The sequence below is a fragment of the Saccopteryx leptura genome, chromosome X (assembly GCF_036850995.1).
Source record: "Saccopteryx leptura isolate mSacLep1 chromosome X, mSacLep1_pri_phased_curated, whole genome shotgun sequence".
Taxonomy (NCBI): Eukaryota; Metazoa; Chordata; class Mammalia; order Chiroptera; family Emballonuridae; genus Saccopteryx; species Saccopteryx leptura.
In genome coordinates, this window is record NC_089516.1 from 12339008 (window position 1) to 12358724 (window position 19717).

Genomic DNA, 19717 nt, shown 5'->3' on the forward strand with positions numbered 1-19717 from the left:
GTTCCTGCCCTCCAAGAACCTATACTATGGTAAAGGTGGTAAGATCCACACACAATTAGTGAAAATACAAATGTCAGTGTAATAAATATCCTAAAACCACACAAATGCAAGTCTAGAAGGACTCAAAGAAGACATACGGGGTCACTCTTATAGACTTCAGATATAGCATGAAGATGTGTAGAACTGTAATAGTAGAGATCTAGAGAGGGAACTTTCAGCAAAGAAAATGGTGGGAGCAGAGATGGGAGTCTGGGGAGTTCTTAAGGATCTTTAGTTTAATTGGACATATATCAGGCCATGGGAAATAGGACTAGAGGTGGGTTTTGGAAAGCACCTAGAACAATGATCTAAGTTTGCATTTTTACTTACTAGGAAATGAGAAGCCATGGTAGGGTCTTTGAGCTTTAAAAGAACAGACTTGGCCCTGGCCGGTTGGCTCAGCGGTAGAGCGTCGGCCTGGCGTGCGGGGGACCCGGGTTCGATTCCCGGCCAGGGCACATAGGAGAAGCGCCCATTTGCTTCTCCACCCCCACCCCCCCTCCTTCCTCTCTGTCTCTCTCTTCCCCTCCCGCAGCCAAGGCTCCATTGGAGCAAAGATGGCCAGGGCGCTGGGGATGGCTCCTTGGCCTCTGCCCCAGGTGCTAGAGTGGCTCTGGTCGCGGCAGAGCGACTCCTGGAGGGGCAGAGCATCGCCCCTGGTGGGCATGCCGGGTGGATCCCGGTGGGGCGCATGCAGGAGTCTGTCTGACTGTCTCTCCCTGTTTCCAGCTTCAGAAAAATATAAATAAATAAATAAATAAATAAATAAATAAAAAGAACAGACTTTTCGTATCAATGTTTCTGAGTTTTTGGGGTATATACCCAGTAGAGGGATTGCTGGGTCATAAGGTAGTTCTATTTTCAGTTTTTTGAGGAACCACCTTACTTTCTTCCATAATGGTTGTACTACTTTGCAGCCCCACCAACAGTGAATGAGGGTTCCTTTTTCTCCACAGCCTCTCCAACACTTGCTATTACCTGTCTTGTTGATAATAGCTAATCTAACAGGTGTGAGGTGGTATCTCATTGCAGTTTTGATTTGCATTTTTCTAATAACTAATGAAGATGAGCATCTTTTCATATATCTGTTGGCCATTTGTATTTCTTCGTGGGAGAAGTGTCTGTTCATGTCCTCTTCCCATCTTTTTATTGAATTGTTTGTTTGTTTGTTGTTGAGTTTTATGAGTTCTTTGTAAATTTTGGATATTAGGCCCTTATCTGAGCTGTTGTTTGAAAATAACATTTCCCATTTAGTTGGCTGTTTATTTTGTTGTCAGTTTCTCTTGCTGAGCAAAAGCTTTTTAGTCTTATGTAGTCCCATTCATTTATCTTTGCCTTCACTTCTCTTGCTTTTGGAGTCAAATTCATAAAATGCTCTTTAAAACCCAGGTCCATGAGTTTAGTACCTATGTTCATTGCAGCATTGTTCACAGTGGCCAAGACATGGAAACAACCAAAAAGCCCTTCAACAGAAGACTGGATAAAGAAGATGTGGCACATATACACTATGGAATACTACTCAGCCATAAGAAATGATGACATCGGATCATTTACAACAAAATGGTGGGATCTTGATAACATTATACGGAGTGAAATAAGTAAATCAGAAAAAAACAAGAACTACATGATTCTATACATTGGTGGGACATAAAAACGAGACTAAGAGACATGGACAAGAGTGTGGTGGTTACCGCGGGCGGGGGGAGGGAGGGCACGGGAGGGAAGGAGGGAGAGGGGGAAGGGGGAGAGGGAAGGGGGGGAGGGGCACAAAGAAAACTAGATAGAGGGTGACGGAGGACAATCTGACTGGGCGATGGGTATGCAACATAATTGAATGACAAGATAACATGGACATGTTTTCCTTGAATATATGTACCCTGATTTATTGATGTCACCCCATTAACATTAATAAAAATTTATTAAAAAAAATAACAGACTTTAGAGACACCAAGGAGGGAGCCTATTTGGGATACTGTTAGGACATCCCTGGAAAAAAGTAAAACAAAAGAAGAGTGCTGATTGAGGGGAGATGACGGGAAAGGATTGGCAGGGAGTGAGGGAAGTCTCATAGGAGGGCTCCAATTGGGAACTGATTGGATGGGAAAATAAGTTAAACTTATCAAACATCAACCGAAACTTTAAGCCTAGGAGGCTAAAGGTAGTAAGAAAGCTAGACACTGGAAGTCATACCTTGGGTAGCCGTGGACATAAGTAGTCATAAGTAACGGCATCATCTCAAAGTAGAACAGGTGGGCAAAGAGGGGGCAATGTGGGGCCATGGCTTAGGATGGAGGTTGAGCTGAATACCAGGTAGGGGTCCCAAAGGGTGGGACTGGCTGGGATCACCAGGAAAGAGTATGTGGACAGAGAGAAGAGGACAGAGGACTGAGCCTCCAACACGTATGGAAGGAGAACAGAGAGAAAGAAGTAGCAGTCAGAATTAAATGAGAATAGAACAGCAATGCCAAGAGCTCTTGAGATGGAAATGGATAGAGAGATGTTGGATCAACCTTCAAAAGACATCCAAGTTCAGACTTACCATTTTCATCACTACCACCCTAGTTCAAGCCACCATCAATTCTCTCCTGAATTATTTCAATAGTCTTCTGTTCCCTGCCTCTGCTCTTGCCCATGAAGTAAATTGTTTAACGGCCAGAAATTCTTCCCGTCCCACTGCATGCGCCTATTGACTTTGCCATTTCTCCTACCCACACATGGACTCTATTCCTCTATTTCTCCACTCCCTTGAATTTGGAATGGTTATGTGATTTGCTTTGATCGACAGCATGTGACAGAATTGACTTTGAATGAGTTACTGATACTAACAAGAAAGTTTGTAGAAAGAAAAAAAAAAAGAAGCTCTGCAGCTTCCCCCTGCACTCTCTTAGAATGCAGCTTACCATGTAAGAAAGCTGGTCTGCCAAGATTAGAACCACATGGCAGAGATGGAAGCTCACCACCAACACCCAGCACTAACTGGCAAACATCTGTGAGGCCGTCTTAGACCTTCCAGCCTTGCTGGCCCTCCAGCTGACTGAAACTTTAGGAGTGAGCCCAGCATTTTGGGAGTGGAACTAGCAGAGGTACTTCCTGGTCAATCCACAGAATCACAAGAAATTATAAATCATTGTTTTAAGCCACTAAGTTTTGGAGCTGTTTGTTATGCAGCAAATGATAGCTGATATACCCCTAAAACGTATTCTTTGCATAAGAGTAAGAGTAATCCAGTTAAAATGCATGTCACATCTTGTCACTCCTTTGCTCAGTACTTTTCAATATTGTATCATCTCCCTCAAAGGGTCATCTTCCTTCTCATTTCCTGCCATTCCCCACTTGCTCATGACTACCATCCCTGAGCTTGCCCAGGATGCTTCTTCTCACGGTCTTTGCCCTTGCTGTCCCCCTCCTCCTGGAACACCTTCTCCACAATATATCTGGTAAGGCTCATTCCCTCACCATCTTTACATCTTTTTTTTTTTTTTTCGGGTACATCTTTATTCATTTGTACTGACCACCTCTAAAATTGCAGACAATCCTTCCCAACCCTTCTTTCCACCCTTCTCTGCTTAACTTTCCCCCATAGGCCTCACTATCAGCTCACATCCTGTATATTTTACTTTGTTTGTCTGACTTCCCTTCACATCTGCTGTGTTTATCCCCACTGTCTAGAAAAGTTTCTGGCACAGTAAACCCTCAATAAACCTTTGTTGAATGAATGGATGGATAGATGAGTGAATGAATAGCCCTGTGAGATGACAATGCCCTGACAGCAGTAGAAAAAGGTTCTGGAAAGAGTAGCAGGGAAGGAACATGACAATCCTCCTTCTTGCCTCTATAAATGAGTAAAGTTGTGGGAAGAATGTCCTCAGTAAAAACCCTGTTTCTAATGGTTTTCTTAGAGCAGGTTGCGACCCACAGGTTGAGAACCGCTGTCTTAGAGAAAAAGGAATGTGGAAATTCTCGACCACATTTATGGCCTATTTTTTTCACAGCCAGCAGATAAGCAGATACACATACATTGGAAAAGGACATGGATTTTAAGGTACTGTAATTTAGTTCTTTGCAGAAGTGCACATGCTACTGACTAGGGCTAAGAATTTACCACTTAATGGCTTTGTCTCTGCTGACAGTATCTCTGCATTTCGAATCCAAAAAGATGTCCTTGTAGATCCTTCCACACAGGCAGAGCATCTCGGGGATTGGGCTTGGACAGTTCTGTAGAATCTGGAGAATGATCTGTAGAGCCTTCTCACGGTCACCTGTGCTGTTTCTCCTGAAAGAGTCATGTGATGAGATTATGAACATCTGAATCAAGATGCAGGAGCATATATATTATACATTCATCCTGTGATGGGTGCTTCACTTTATCAGAAAAAAATATAAATGGTATTTTATTTATCATATTCAAATGTAACAGCTGCTTAAGACCCATGATAGTAAATTTCACACAATCACACTCAGTCCCTGCTCAATTCTTTCTCTTTAAATTAGACCTACACTGTGGATGAGAGCATAAGGAAATCAATGTATTTGGAAAGACAGAAATAATATGGTAGCCTCCTGTAACCGGATGGAGATCAAGGATTTTAGAAGCTAAGCCTGAATTATGAGGATGAAATAGTTTGATAGAAGGTTCTTTGGAAAATGGCAGGGCTCTCAAATTCAAATCCAAGATGAATTTAGAAATGCACCATGTCATTTTGTGACCTGAAATGCCTAGCTATCCTCAAATAGCAAGTGACCTTAGTAAGTCCTGTTTTCCTTTCACATGTTATACCCACCAAAACAGGAAATTATTTCTAAATTAGTAAATCATATTCTTCTCTATTATTAGGTTATATGGTAAAATTTTCATTTACGCACAGGAAATGGATTCTTTATATAGTTGTTAAAATAATTCTTGCCCCCTGACCTGTGGTGGCGCAGTGGACAGCGCTCCAACTGGGAACACTGAGGTCATCGGTTCAAAACCCTGGGTTTGCCTGGTCAAGGCTCATACAACAAGCAATCAAAGCAATGAATAACTCAAGTGAAGCAACTATGAGTTGATACATCTCGTTCTCCATCCCTTTCTCTCCTCTCTTTGTCAAATCAATAAATAAAATCTTAACAAAAAATAATCCTTGTCATAAAATAACCTGAGTTTGTAGCTATGAAATGTTAAAAGTATTCTGTGAAGATTTGGAAGCAAATGTCCATCAGTAGTAGGGACTGATTAAATCATCTATGGCTAATGATATTCATATTATAAAATATTAAACATTTATAAAAATAAATGGAACAATATAACTTATAATACTACTATAGAAAGGTCTTCAGAATATGTTATGGTAAGAATGTAAGGTGTTGCCTGTCAGAATGGCGCTCATTAACAAATCAACACACAATAAGTGCTGGAAAGGGTCTGGAGAAAAGGGAACCCTCCTGCACTGCTGGTGAGAATGCAGACTGGTACAGCCACTGTGGAAAACAGTATGGAGATTCCTCAAAAAATTAAAAATCAAACAGCCTTTTGACTCAGCTATCTCACTTTTAGGAATATACCCCAAGAACACCATAGCGCTGTTTCAAAAGGAGAAATGCACCCCCATGTTTATAGCAGCACTGTTCACAATAGCGAAGATCTGGAAACAGCCCAAGTGTCTGTCAGATGATGAGTGGATTAAAAAGCAATGGTACATATATACAATGGAATACTATGGGGCCATAAAAAAGAAGGAAATCTTACCTTTTGCGACAACATGGATGGACCTGGAAACTATTATATTAAGTGAAATAAGCCAGGCAGAAAAAGAAAAATATCATATGATCTCATATATATGTGGAATCTAATGAACACAGTGAACTGAGGAACAGAATAGAGGCAGAGGCAGGGTCACAGGGAGCAGAGGAACAGCTGTCAGAGGGAAGCAGGATGAAGGGATGGGATCAGAGAAGGTGAAGGGATTACTGAAATTATATATAATATATAATATATATATTATATATATATATATAATATATATATTTAACAGAGATACAGGTAACAGGACAGCAAGTCCCAAAGGGAAGGGGGAAGGGAGTTAGGGGGAGGGGGGCAAAGAGGGGTAATGGAGGACAAGAGGGTGGGGGTGAGGGAGTTATGTTGAGTAGGATACTTGAATTCATGTTTACACAATAAATTAAAATTAATAGACAACAAGAACAACAAAAATCTAAGTACAGAGCGGCTGGAAAAAAAGAATATAAGGTGTTGGATACTGTGTAGAGAATGCTACCTTTTAAGAAAAGGAAGATGTGAATAAATATATGTATCTGCTTTTATGTCTTCAAAATGGAAGGATAAACCAAAAGGTAAAAGTGGCTAATGATAGGTGGAAGGAGGAAACATGATGAAGGGGACAGGGATGGAGATTATACTTCTTGAAATCTGACTTTGAAACTACATAAGTTTTTTACATAATTATAAAAGAAAAGAAAAATTTAAAAATAGCATTCCGTAAAAACACTGCTTGCCAAAACAAATAATGAACCTATGCATCTGGTTGACGGCTTCTCACAAAAGAGAAACTAATTCATATTATTTTAAAGCACAGCAATTTGACTGCACTTTTCTAAGCGATATAACCTAAGGGAGGAAAGACAAATACAAAAAAATCATAAATAATTTCTAGTAATCATATTGTTAGTGACAATACTGGCATTAGTATTTTAAAAATACTTTATATTTTTAGTATGGAATACAATAAATAATGATGTTAGTATCATTAGGAACCACATTTTTCAGCATAAGAGAAGCAAATATAAAATCAAAGAAGTAAAAATTCTCTAGTCCTAAATTTGAATTGGAACATCAGTATGAATTCATGGAATGGTTTCCCTACCTCTGTCTCCCAAGAAAGGTCCCAAACAATGATCAGTGAGAACCCTCAAGCCGTGATTGGGGTCTAAAAATATCTCAATAAAAGGAATCAGAATTCCTTGGAGGAATGGCTGGTTCCAGATATGTCTAAATAATCTCGATCCTGAAACATCTTAACATACAAAAAAAAGCAAAGAAGCTATTAAACTCATAGCAAAAAGACTAAAGCCAACTTGAATGAGTTTTTGGCCAAAGAGGAAATGATTTGAGCATTAAGAATAATAGTGGATCTTGAGAACATTATACTAAGTGAGATAAGTAAATCAGAAAAAGCTAATAAAAACTGATTTCAAACATAGGTGGGATATAAAAATGAGACTCATGGACATAGATAAAAGTGAAGTGTTACCAAGGGATGAAGGTGGAGGGAGAGAGTAGAGAGGGAAGGTGGAGGGAGAGAATAGAGAGGGACAAATATACGGTGATAGAAAATTATATGACTCTGGGTGATGGACATACAACACAATCAACAGTTCAAATGTTATAGAGATGTTTACCTGAAACTTATGTGCTCTTTTTTAATTTTAATTAAGTAAGAGGCAGGGAGGCCCTGGCCGGTTGGCTCAGCGGTAGAGCATCGGCCTGGCGTGCGGGGAACCCAGGTTCGATTCCCGGCCAGGGCACATAGGAGAAGCGCCCATTTACTTCTCCACCCCCCCTTCCTCTCTGTCTCTCTCTTCCCCTCCTGCAGCCAGGGCTCCATTGGAGCAAAGATGGCCTGGGCGCTGGGGATGGCTCCTTGGCCTCTGCCCCAGGCGCTAGAGGGGCTCTGGTCGCAGCAGAGCGACGCCCCGGAGGGGCAGAGCATCGCCCCCTGGTGTGCAGAGCTTCGCCCCTGGTGGGCGTGCCGGGTGGATCCCGGTCGGGCGCATGCGGGAGTCTGTCTGACTGTCTCTCCCTGTTTCCAGCTTCAGAAAAATACAAAAAAAAAAAAAAAGTAAGGCAGGGAGGCCGAGAGACAGACTCCCACATGTGCCCTGACCGGGATCCACCTGACAAGCCCCCTACTGGGTGGGCATGCTCTGCCTATCTGGGGCTGCTGTTCCATTGCTCGGCAGCCGAGCTATTTTAGCACCTGAGGTGAGGTCATAGTGCCATGCTCAGCACCTGAGGCCAACTTGCTCAAACCATTCAAGTCATGGCTATAGGAGGAGAAGAGAGAGAGAGATAAAGAGAGAGAGTGTGAAAAGGAGAGGGGTAGAGAAGCAGATGGTCGCTTCTCCTGTGTGCCCGGACTAGGAATCAAACCCAGGACCTCCACATGCTGTGGAGATGCTCTACCACTGAGCCAACTGGCCAGGGCCAATGTACTCTTATTGATCAATGTCACCTCATGAAATTAAATAGAAAAATACAAGGAGGAAAGAATAATAATAGACTTTCTGTGGTAAACACACAATTCAATATACAGATAATGTATTACAGAACTGTACACTTGAAACTTATATAATCTTATTAACAAATGTCACCCAATAAATTTAATAATAATAATAATAAAGGTAACCTGATGAAGAGAAATTTCTCTTTATAAAGTATTTGTGCTAATAATTCAAGAATTAAGTATAAAATTCAAATACTACTATTTTGCAACCTCTAATAAAATAACGGAATTAGGCAATGATCGTCAATGGCCACTAGCATCATAAAAACAGAAAAAACAAACAAACAGATAAAGTACACAATCAATTATTAAGTATTCTTTTTAAAAAAATCAGACCAGAATCTAAAATAAGTGTCCAGATTCAACTACCAACTTATGAGAAGAAAAAGGGACAGAGGAACTCACTAATCTTGCCACAGGGATTCAATCAGCAAAATCCAGAACTTTGAAAACTCTATAGGACAAATGCTTCTTCAACAAATAAATAATAGGAAAGAGAAAAAATAAAAGAAGGGGAAACCTATATACTAAAATACTTGTGAGACATATTAACGAAGTGCAAAGTATAGCTTGACCAGGTGGTAATGCAGTATTATAGAATGTCGGACTGGGACACAGAGGACCCAGCTTCAAAACCCTGAGTTCGCCAGCCTGAGTGTGGGCTCACCAGCTTGAGTGTGGGGTTGCTGGCTTGAGCATGGGATCATAGACATGACCCCATGGTTGCTGGCTTGAAACCCAAGGTCACTGGCTTGAGCAAGGGGTCACTCGTTCTGCTGTAGACTCCCCTCCCCAGTCAAGGCACATATGAGAAAGCAGTCAATGAACAACTAAGATGCCACAACAAAGAATTGATGCTTCTCATTTCTTCCCCTTCCTGTTTGTCCCTATCTATCCCTCTCTCTGTTTCTCTCGCTTTGTCTCTGTCACACACACACAAAACTGTGCTAAATATAGACCTTGGTTCCACCATGATTTAAACAAACCCACTTTTAAAAAAAATGAGACAATTGGGGAAATTTTAGGTATGATAACATAATTGTAATTATGTTTTATTAAAGTGTCATTAGCGGCCCTGGCCGGTTGGCTCAGTGGTAGAGAGTAGGCCTGGCATGCAGGAGTCCCGGGTTTGATTCCCGGCCAGGGCACACAGGAGAAGCACCCATCTGCTTCTCCACCCCTCCCCCTCTCCTTCCTCTCTGTCTCTCTCTTCCCCTTCCACAGCTAAGGCTCCATTGGAGCAAAGTTGCCTCAGGCGCTAGAATGGCTCTGGTTGCAACAGAGCGATGCCCCAGATGGGCGGAGCATCGCCCCCTAGTGGGCATGCCGGGTGGATCCCGGTGGGGTGCATGCGGGAGTCTGTCTGACTGCCTCCCCGTTTCCAACTTCAGAAAAATACAAAAATAAATAAATAAAGTGTCATTAATCTTTAGAGACACATACTGTAACATCTATGGATAAAACGGCATGTCTATTGTTCATCATCAATCCTGTGTTGGGGTATGAGAGGTGGTAAGGGTGCACAGGAAACAAAACCAGTCACGTAATGATAAATTATTGAAGTGGATAAGGGGTTCATGGGGGTTCCTGACATTCTCTATTTCTAAATATATCTGAAATTCATATAGTAAAGTAAAAGATACCCATTCTGACTCAACAATTCCACCTCTAGAGTCTATAACACAGAAATACTTATGTACATTCAAGCATTTTTAAGCTAAGCTATTTATTATGGCATTGTTTGTAACAGTAAAAAACTAAAGGTGATCCAAATGTTCATTAATAGAAGAACAGTGAAATGTACATTCGGTGCATTCCCAACTGCTTTGATCTGCAGTTGGGAATGCGAGGATATGGAAGGCTGTTTAACATTTTACACACATTTTTGACTGCGCAGGTGGTCAGCGCCCCTAACCACTGAGTTGTTCAAGGGTCAACTGTATTTTGTAACAACCAAACTATGAAATATCATGTAAGCCTTAGAAAGAGGGCGATCTGTATGTAATTATATAGAAGAATGCCCATAAAAGTTCATGGAAAAAAATAGCTGAACTAACAGAACAACATGATCCCATTTGTTGTAGTAAACTCTATTTACATATATATTTATATGCACAGACAAGTCTAGAAGGATATATATTAAATCATTCAAAAATCACTGCTGGGATTTATACAAGATTCTATGTTTCATTAATAAGTAGTCTAATAAATGAATAGAGAGATTACTCTTTTTCATTTCTTGGCAATTTTACAACAGGCTCTTTTATGCTTTCTTTCCTGAAGACCTGTACCTCAACAAAAACCACTGCATTTCCTGATTGGTGGTGGTCCAGTGGATAAAGCATCAACCTGTAATACTAAGGTGTCAGGTTTGAAACCCTGAGGTTGCCGGTCAGCTTGAGGGTGGGGTCGCTGGCTTCAAAGGAGGAATCATCTTCACCATTCCAAAGGTCGCCAGCTTGAGCCCAAAGGTTGCTGGCATGAAAATCCCAAGGTCACTGGCTTGAGCAAGGGGATGCTGGCTTGGCTTGAGCCAGAGGTCTGATCCTTGGTCAAGGCACATATGAGAAGCAATCAATGCACAACTGAAGTGAGAGCAGCTACAAGTTGATGCTTCTCTCTCTCTCAAAAACAAAAACACTGCATCATCCAAGAAGACAGATTAGTACCTAGAACAGCCTTTATCAACTGGGGTTCTGCTAGAAAATTAAGCCCTCGAGAAAATTACTGGATTATTTTCTGCATTCTCCTAAAAATGATACATAGCTAATTCCATTCTGGATGTATAGGAGAGTTCCTTCAAGTGATACAATGAATGCCTTAGGGTGTTAGGGCTTAATTCTCCTGCGGAACCCAACCTGGGTTGAAGGGCTAATCTAGACACTTGGCGTGCTTTTGGAAGCCTGCAAAAATTAAGCCTGTATTTCAATCCTGACTTTTTCTATTTTCTACACCTTGGTCTTGTTCTAATATATTTTTATCTTTTCTCTTGTTTATAGACTCCAATTTTATCAGCCTGCAAACCAGACCTCTTGATGAATAGCACCCACCCACATGATATATATTCTTGAGCCTTTAAGAGCCAACAACAGAACTCAAATTTACTAAAGCATTTAAATAATTTCTAGAGCTGATGGTGAGAAAATGAAAAAGATTAAAACTTTAAGGTGGTACAAAGTTTATATATCTATTATAAGCCATCTTTTGAGGTGTGAAATATTCAGAATTCTGAAGGAAATATACTTAATTCCTTTAAATGCTTAATTACTGATATGAGTTCAGGTTTGTTTGGTTTTCTTCAGACCAATTACATCAAGATTTTCCTTGAATTTTTTCATTAACTTGAAACTTACCCTTGTTAACTCAAAACAAAAGGTCTTCTGAGGACAAAAAAAAAAATCAAACATTTGCAAGGAGAAAATAAAAGCAAAAAGATTTTCAGCTTAAAAGCTTAAGATAGGTACTAAATAGCTAATACCTTTAGTGGTTAATAATCACTTTTCAGATCTGCTTTTCATTTTCAGATCCTAAAGTATCTAAGAAGAAGCCTATAGATAAAAAAACAACAACAACAAACTCCTGTATTTAATCAGTTCAACAACATCTGTTTCTGACAATAAGGTCATTTCACAATTCAAGAGATGGGAATGAACTAAGATAGGGCTGCATATTAGAATCCTTTGAGGAACTTAATAAACCTTGGTGTCCAGGCTGCAGCTCAGACCAATTAAATCAGTCTCTGAAGATGGATCCAGGCTTCAGTGTTTCTTATCTTGGGCATTCTGATTCAGTAGGACCATGGCTAAATCCACAGATAAATTCTCAGCCCTATGTTGTATCACCTACCATCAGCATTTGACAATTGGGCACCCCTTCCTTGGATCACCTTCTTTATTTGTCCTGGAAGATACCCCACTTTCCTGATTTTCCTTCTATTTTAATTTTCTGGTTCCTATTCATCTCCCTGTTCTTTTAACATTTGATTGTGCCTAGGCACAACCCTTGGAGCTTTCCTCTTTATCAGTAAACTCTACTAAGATCCCTTGGTGATACCATCCAGTATCAAGATTTTTCAAACCATCTATATTTTAACGACTCCTAGATCTCTCCACTAAACTTTACATTGTCTTCTTGGCATCTCATCTGCATGTCTAATACCTCAAACTTAATGTGTCCAAAACCAAATTCTTGATCATCCCATCAAACCTTCCTTCCATAGTCTTCTCCATCTTATTTAATAATGGCCACTCTATTCTTCCTGTTATTAATGCCAAAAATTGGCCCTGGCTGGCTTGTTCAGTGGTAGGACATCAACCCAGTGTGTGGAAATCCTGGGTTTGATTCCAAGTCAGGGCATGCAGGAGAAGCAATCTTCTGCTTTCCCCCCTCCCCCTTTTCTCTCTCTCCCTCTCCCCCCACACCCTTCCATTCCTGTAGTCATGGCTCGATTGATTTGAACACATCAGCCCCGGACACTGAGGATGGCTCCATGGAGTCACTGCCTCAGGATGTTAAAAATAGCTTGGTTGCGAGCATGGGTCCCAGAATAGATAGAGTATCGGCCCCAGATGGGGGTCACTGGGTGGATCCTGGTCAGGGAATATGCAAGAGTCTGTCTCTCCATCTCCTCTCCTCTCACATAAATAAAAACAAAACAAAACAAAACAAAAAAATTACAAAGTCTATAGTAAGGGACAAAGAAGGTCAACACATAATGATAAAGGGAGCAATCCAATAAGTCCTGGACTGGATGGATTCACAGGCAAATTTTACCCAACATTCAAAGAACTAACACCTTTCTTCTCAAGCTATTCCAAAAAATTCAAGAGGGAAGATCTCCAAGCTCATTTTACGAGGCATGCATTATCTTAATTCCAAAACCAGTTAAAGATACTACAAAGAAAGAAAACTATAGGTCAATATCCCTGATGAACACTGATGCTAAAATTCTCAGCAAAATATTAGCAAACCGGATCCAGCAATATATTAAAAAGATCATACACCATGATTAAGTGGGATTTATTCTGGGGAGGTAAGGCTGGTACAATATTCACAGATCAATAAATGTGATTCATCACAGAAACAAAAAGGATAAAAATAACATGATCATATCAATAGATGCAGAAAAAGCATTTGATAAAATCCAGCAGCCATTTAGGACCAAAACTCTCAGCAAAATGGGAATACAGGGAACATACCTTAAAATAAAGGCCACATATGACAAACTGACAACTAACACCATATTCAATGGGCAAAAATGAAAAGCAATCCCCTTAAGATCAAGAACAAGGCAGGGGTGTCCTTTATCACCACTAATACTCAACACAGTACTGGAAGTAGTGACAGAAATCAGACAAGAAGAAATAAAAGGCATCCAAACTGGAAAAGAAGTAAAACTGTCATTTGCTGATAACATGATACTGTACATAAAAAACCCTAATGTCTCCACCAAAAAACTACTATAAATGAATCCGGAAATGTGGCAGGATATAAAATTAATATTCAGAAATCAGTGGCATTTTTATATACCAATAATAAACTGTCAGAAAGAGATATTAAGGAAACAATCTCATTTACTACTGTAACAACAACAACAAAAAATAAAGTACTTTGGAATAAATTTAAGCAAGGAGGTAAAAGACTTATAGATTCAATGTAATTCCTATTAAAATACCAATGGCATACTTCACAGATCTAGAACTAATATTCCAAAAATGTATATGGAACCAAAAAAGAACCCAAATAACCTCAGCAATCTTGAAAATGAAGAACAATATGGGAGGTATCATACACAAGGCCACTGTGATCAAACCAGCCTGGTACTGGCATAAGAACAGGTGTACAGATCAGTGGAACAGAACAGAGAACCCAGAAATAAACCCACACCTTTACAGTCAGTTAATATTTGACAAAGGAGACAAGAGTATGCAATGGAGTAAAGACAGTCTCTTTAATAAACGGTGTTGGGAAAATTGGACAGGTTCATGCAAAAAATGAAACCAGACCAAGTAATAACGTTCACAAAAATAAACTCAAAATGGGTTAAGTCTTAAATGTAAGCTGTGAAACCATAAAAATCCTAGAAGAAAACATAGGCAGTAGACTCAGATATTTCATCTCTTGTAGCAATATTTTTGCTAATATATCTCCTTAGGCAAGGGAAATAAAGGACAAAATGAGCAAATGGGACTATATCAAACTAAAAATCTTTTGCATAGCAAAAGACATCATTAACACAATAAAAAGGCAATCCACTCTATGGGAGAACATATTAGTCGATATGTCTAATAAGGGCTTAAGAACCACAATTTATAAAGAACTTATAAAACTCAACACCAGGAAGGTAAACAATGCAATTAAAAAATGGGCAAAGGCCCTGGCCGGTTGGCTCAGCGGTAGAGCGTCGGCCTAGCGTGCGGAGGACCCGGGTTCGATTCCCGGCCAGGGCACATAGGAGAAGCGCCCATTTGCTTCTCCACCCCTCCGCCGCGCTTTCCTCTCTATCTCTCTCTTCCCCTCCCGCAGCCAAGGCTCCACTGGAGCAAAGATGGCCCGGGCACTGGGGATGGCTCTGTGGCCTCTGCCCCAGGCGCTAGAGTGGCTCTGGTCGCAACATGGCGACGCCCAGGATGGGCAGAGCATCGCCCCCTGGTGGGCAGAGCGTCGCCCCATGGTGGGCGTGCCAGGTGGATCCCAGTCGGGCGCATGTGGGAGTCTGTCTGACTGTCTCTCCCTGTTTCCAGCTTCAGAAAAACGCAAAAAAAAAAAAAAAAAAAATGGGCAAAGGACCTGAATAGACACTTCTCCAAAGAAGACATACCGAAAGCCAATAGGCATTTGAAAAAATGTTCAATATCATTAATAATCAGAGAAATGCAAATTAAAACCACAACAAGGTATCACCTCACACCTGCCAAAATGACTTTCATTAACAAATCAACACACAAGTCCTGGCGAGGGTGTGGAGAAAAGGGAACCCTCCCACACTGTTAGTGGGAATGCAGACTTGTGCAGCCACTGTAAAGAACAGTATGGCGCTTTGTCAAAAAAATTAAAAATGGAACTGCCTTATGACCCAGCTGTCCCACTTCTAGGACTATATCCTAAGAATCCCAAAACACTAATTCAAAAGAGATACACCTCCATGTTCACTGCAGTGTTGTTTGCAACAGGCAAGATCTGGAAACAGCCCAAGCGTCCATCTGTGGACGAATGGATAAAAAAGCTGTGGTACATTTACATCATGGAATACTATGTGGCAATGAAAAAGAAGGAAATCTTACCTTTTGTGACAGCAGGATGGAGCTGGAGATTACTATGCTAAGAGAAATAAGCCAGGCAGAAAAAGACAAATACCATATGATCTCACTTCTGTGTGGAATCTAATGGACACAATAAACTGAGGAACAAAATAGAAACAGAGGCAGGGTCACAGGGAACAGATGGACAGCTGTCAGAGAGAAGTGGGAAGAGGGGACGGGATCAAGAAGGTGAAAGGATTAGCCAAAATCATATACAGGTATTGATCGACTTATGACCTATGCAACTTACAACCACAATTGCTAGCCACAACTGCTCCGCATTTGGCAGCGCAAGCGTTGCCCAACTGGGTGAACGACAGTGCGGACCAGCTTCCAGCAGCACTACCATCTCCGCGTGCACCATTTCAACTGTTATCCCAGACTTGGTACAATAATGAAAGAAAATTATGATAATTTATGACTTAAAGATTTTTATAACATCATTTCACAATACTGTACATATAGCCTACTCAACTTACGACCAAATTGTGTTACGATGGGTCTGTCGGAACCAATCGTGGTCGTAAATAGAGCACTAACTGTATACAGACAACAGGGTAGCAATAGCCAGAGGAAAAGAAGGGTGGAGGTAAGAGGAGGGGGCAAAGCAGGGGGACATGGGGGTGGAAAGAGACTTTGCATGGGACATGGGGGACACAGTATAAGGTGTTATATTGAATGGGACACTTGAAACCATATAAACACAATAAAAGCCTTACAAAAACATGTAATAAAGAATGGCTATTCATATAAACATAAGTTAAGATGATGAGATCAAACAGTGAACATAAACAGAAGAGACAAAGAAAAGAATGCTGGAGGTTACTGCAGAGACAATATAAGCCCACACTGCCCTCCTGTGGGCATGTGTCCTTATACCCAAGGAATGGCCTGTCTAGACAGCTCAGAGGATGAAGCTGAGGTGACTGCTGTAGGTTCTAGAACAAGCTTATAGCCCCTCCAGTGTGGGCTGGATTCAATAACATTCAACTAATATTTTCTCTGCACGCATTCCTAGGGCCCACACAGTATCTTCCTCTCTCCATCACTCCCCTTAACTTTATTTTAGAGTGATATATCAGCTATTCCAATAAATGTCATGCATTTTGTTTCCCCTCTACTTGCTGAGTAATTCAATGAGTTACATTTGCTGGAGCTGGAGGTCTTGACCCAAAGATGCAGACAATAACATGAATTCACTCCTACTTGTGACAGGCAAGCCTTGCTGTTTTTAGCCTAGGACTTTGATTCCATTATTCTTCCAGATAACTCTTTTGCTGGTTGCTTGGATCCCTAGTCAGAATCTTCTGGCTACATTAGCATAGCTAATAAAGTCTTGTCTGTAAAAGCAAGCAGCAAATAAAAATTGCTCATAAAGGACTTTATGCCACTGAGAGGCAAGCCTTTTATAACTGCTCAGTGGAAACTTGGGCTCCTGAATGCAGCAAAGTGGAAGCTATCAGATAAAGGTGGCCAGCTCAAGTCTGCTTTTCTAACAGGGGGCCCTTGCTATCTGAGGGGCAAACAGTATTCATTACTGCCAACCTTAAGTAACTAACTTATGTACACAATTTGATCCACTTTCTAAGAATGAAAGGTCAACTGTAATGCAGAAAAATAATCACTATTTGCCTACCACTATTTTCTCCTCTATCAATACAAGGTAACTCCCTTAACCATGCTCAAAATTGTACATAAGCCCAAATCCTACTGTGACTATGCTGGCAACTGGCTAAGTTCTAGTTCAACAAAGATGTGAAATTCAGGATCAGGTCGCATATATAAATGAAGCAATTATTGTAATTCTACAGAAAATCCCTAGTTGGTTGGAGAAAATGAAGTTGTTGGCACTGAGGCTGCCTGGGCTACAACACAGAGCCTCTGTCTATGAAGGGACAGGTGGGTGAGAAGGGAAAGACCCACGGTCAGAGAGAAAGGTGGCTCTCTGGTGTGCAAACCCAGCCATTCTGTTTCCAACTTGGAAACGTATTTGTCTCGGGAACACTTCATCTTTCCACACCCATTTATTTCTCTTAAATACTGATTTTCCTTTTCAAAATTGATTTTACTCTTTTATTACTTTGAGTGGATGGTAATGAGATTGTTTCATTCTGTTAGATGACAGTTACCTCTACTCTGTCTGGGAAAGGACATGATGGGGAGTGACTTATGTGGACCTCTTAGTTTTTATTTAACCAACCCTTTTTTTTTTGGCATTTGTAGTGTGCCAGGGATTCTTCCAGGAACTTCATCAGTGATAACTTATCTAACCCTTATAAATGAAGTCATTCAAGTATTATTAAGTATAAATAAAAGTGGAACCCACTACCCTGGGGAGACAGAGTTATAGGACTTTTTTTTCAGTCTTAATGAAGATGCCCTTCCCAACACTCCCCACTTCGGAATGTTGAGTTCAAAGGCCACTGGGAAGAAAGCAGGCACATTTTTCACAAAGACCACGAAGCCTCTCCCCTGCAAGGAAATAAAAATCCTGACTACCACTGTTTGTCAGTGTCTACTAGAGCATGACCCATGCATATACCATATACCCAACGGAAGTCTGTTCACTGTGTACAAAAATCATGCGCATGAATGTTCACAGCAGTATACTCACAGTATCCCCAAGCTGGAGACAATCTAAAGGTCTATTGGCAGTAAAATGGAGAAATCAGTTGTGGCATATCCATACAATGGAATACTCAACAGCAACAAGAATGAATGAACTCCTGATATATCCAACAGCATGGACAAACCTCACAAACACGATGCAGAGTGAAGGAAGCTAGACAAAAGAGTTAATTCTGTGATTCCATTTAGATGAAGTTCAAGGACAAGAAAAACTCATCTATGGAGAAAGGCAACAGTGGTTGCCTATGGAGGGGTGGGGACTGCAAAGGCTCACAAAGGAACTTTCTGGGGGGATGAAAATGTTTTATATTTTGATAAGGGTGTTGTTTACATGGGTATATCCATTTATCAAAACTGATTAAATTGCATACTTAAGATCTATGCATGTTACTGCCTGTACATTGTATTTCAATATAAAAGAACGAGAGATGTAAACTCAAACGTGTCATGAAACTTGTAAAGCCATGGGCTGGTGTTGCTGCTGTCCTACAGATGCTGTCAGTGCCAGGCCCACAGCCTGTAGCCTATTCTAGCTGCAGAAGCAAAGCCAAGCTTCTGAGAAACCAGATATTAGAGTCCTCTAACTCACGTCACCTCCAACTCTCACTTTACTCATTCCCTGCGAAAGATGTTGGCCATGGAAGGTTGAGGAGGTGCCAGAACTCTTCGGCTCTCAAGACAAGTTTGAATACCCTCTGAGAGTTTTTTACTGTATGATTCAGTATCACCATTCCTGGCCTCAGCAGAGGACAGGCCTGGCATGAAGTGTATATGGACATGGTTCTTACCATAGTCACCTAATACTGTTCCTCTTCCTGTATCTTATCCGGGAAGGAAGGAAGACTGTAGGACTAAGGTATTTAGGCATCTGGGACTTTGTGAGGTTGAATGTTGCAACTCCTAGTTCCCCTCCAAATCCATAGTAGCTGAGTTTAGATGGACAGACACATGGCTTCCAGCTAGAGACTACACTTCCCAGTTTCCTTACCAGCTAAATGGGGTCGTATGACTATGCTCTCACCAAATGGAATGTAAGTAGAAGTGGCATGTGCAAATTCTACTTGCTTTAAAGGGCACTGCTTGTGCTGGGCTTCTACTCCTTCCCCCTTTCCACAGGCTGGAACACAGAGTACCAGTGACTGCGCTTCAGTTAGAAAAAGGGGACAACACTCTCAGAAATAAAAGAGCTACAAAATGATCAGAAGGTAGGTCCTTGATCAACCCCTGGAGCAGTGCTATGTCTCTAGCTGGGCCCAGTCACCTCTAGACTTCTGTGTGAAAGAGAAATTGCAATTCTAATTTAAAGCATTGCATTAGGGCTCTCATTACTACAGCATCTTAGGTAATACCCCTAGCATTTGAGTTTTTGAGGCTCACAGTCTCCAGGCCAGAATTTCCAAGTCTCACATACTCTACGTAGCTCAGTGATTTGTATTCCAAAGTTCAGATTATACCAGTACATAAAGA

At 40.9% G+C, this 19717-nt stretch overlaps 1 protein-coding gene across 1 annotated transcript in view; it reads right to left on the minus strand.

The window, feature by feature from the left end:
• The window catches only part of MAP3K15 (mitogen-activated protein kinase kinase kinase 15), an 86714-nt gene that overhangs the window by 52170 nt on the left and 14827 nt on the right, over nt 1-19717 (minus strand). The window contains exon 7 of the mRNA XM_066357713.1: nt 4142-4312. Coding sequence (XP_066213810.1) covers nt 4142-4312 — 171 coding nt within the window. The remainder of the gene's footprint in view (nt 1-4141; nt 4313-19717) is intronic.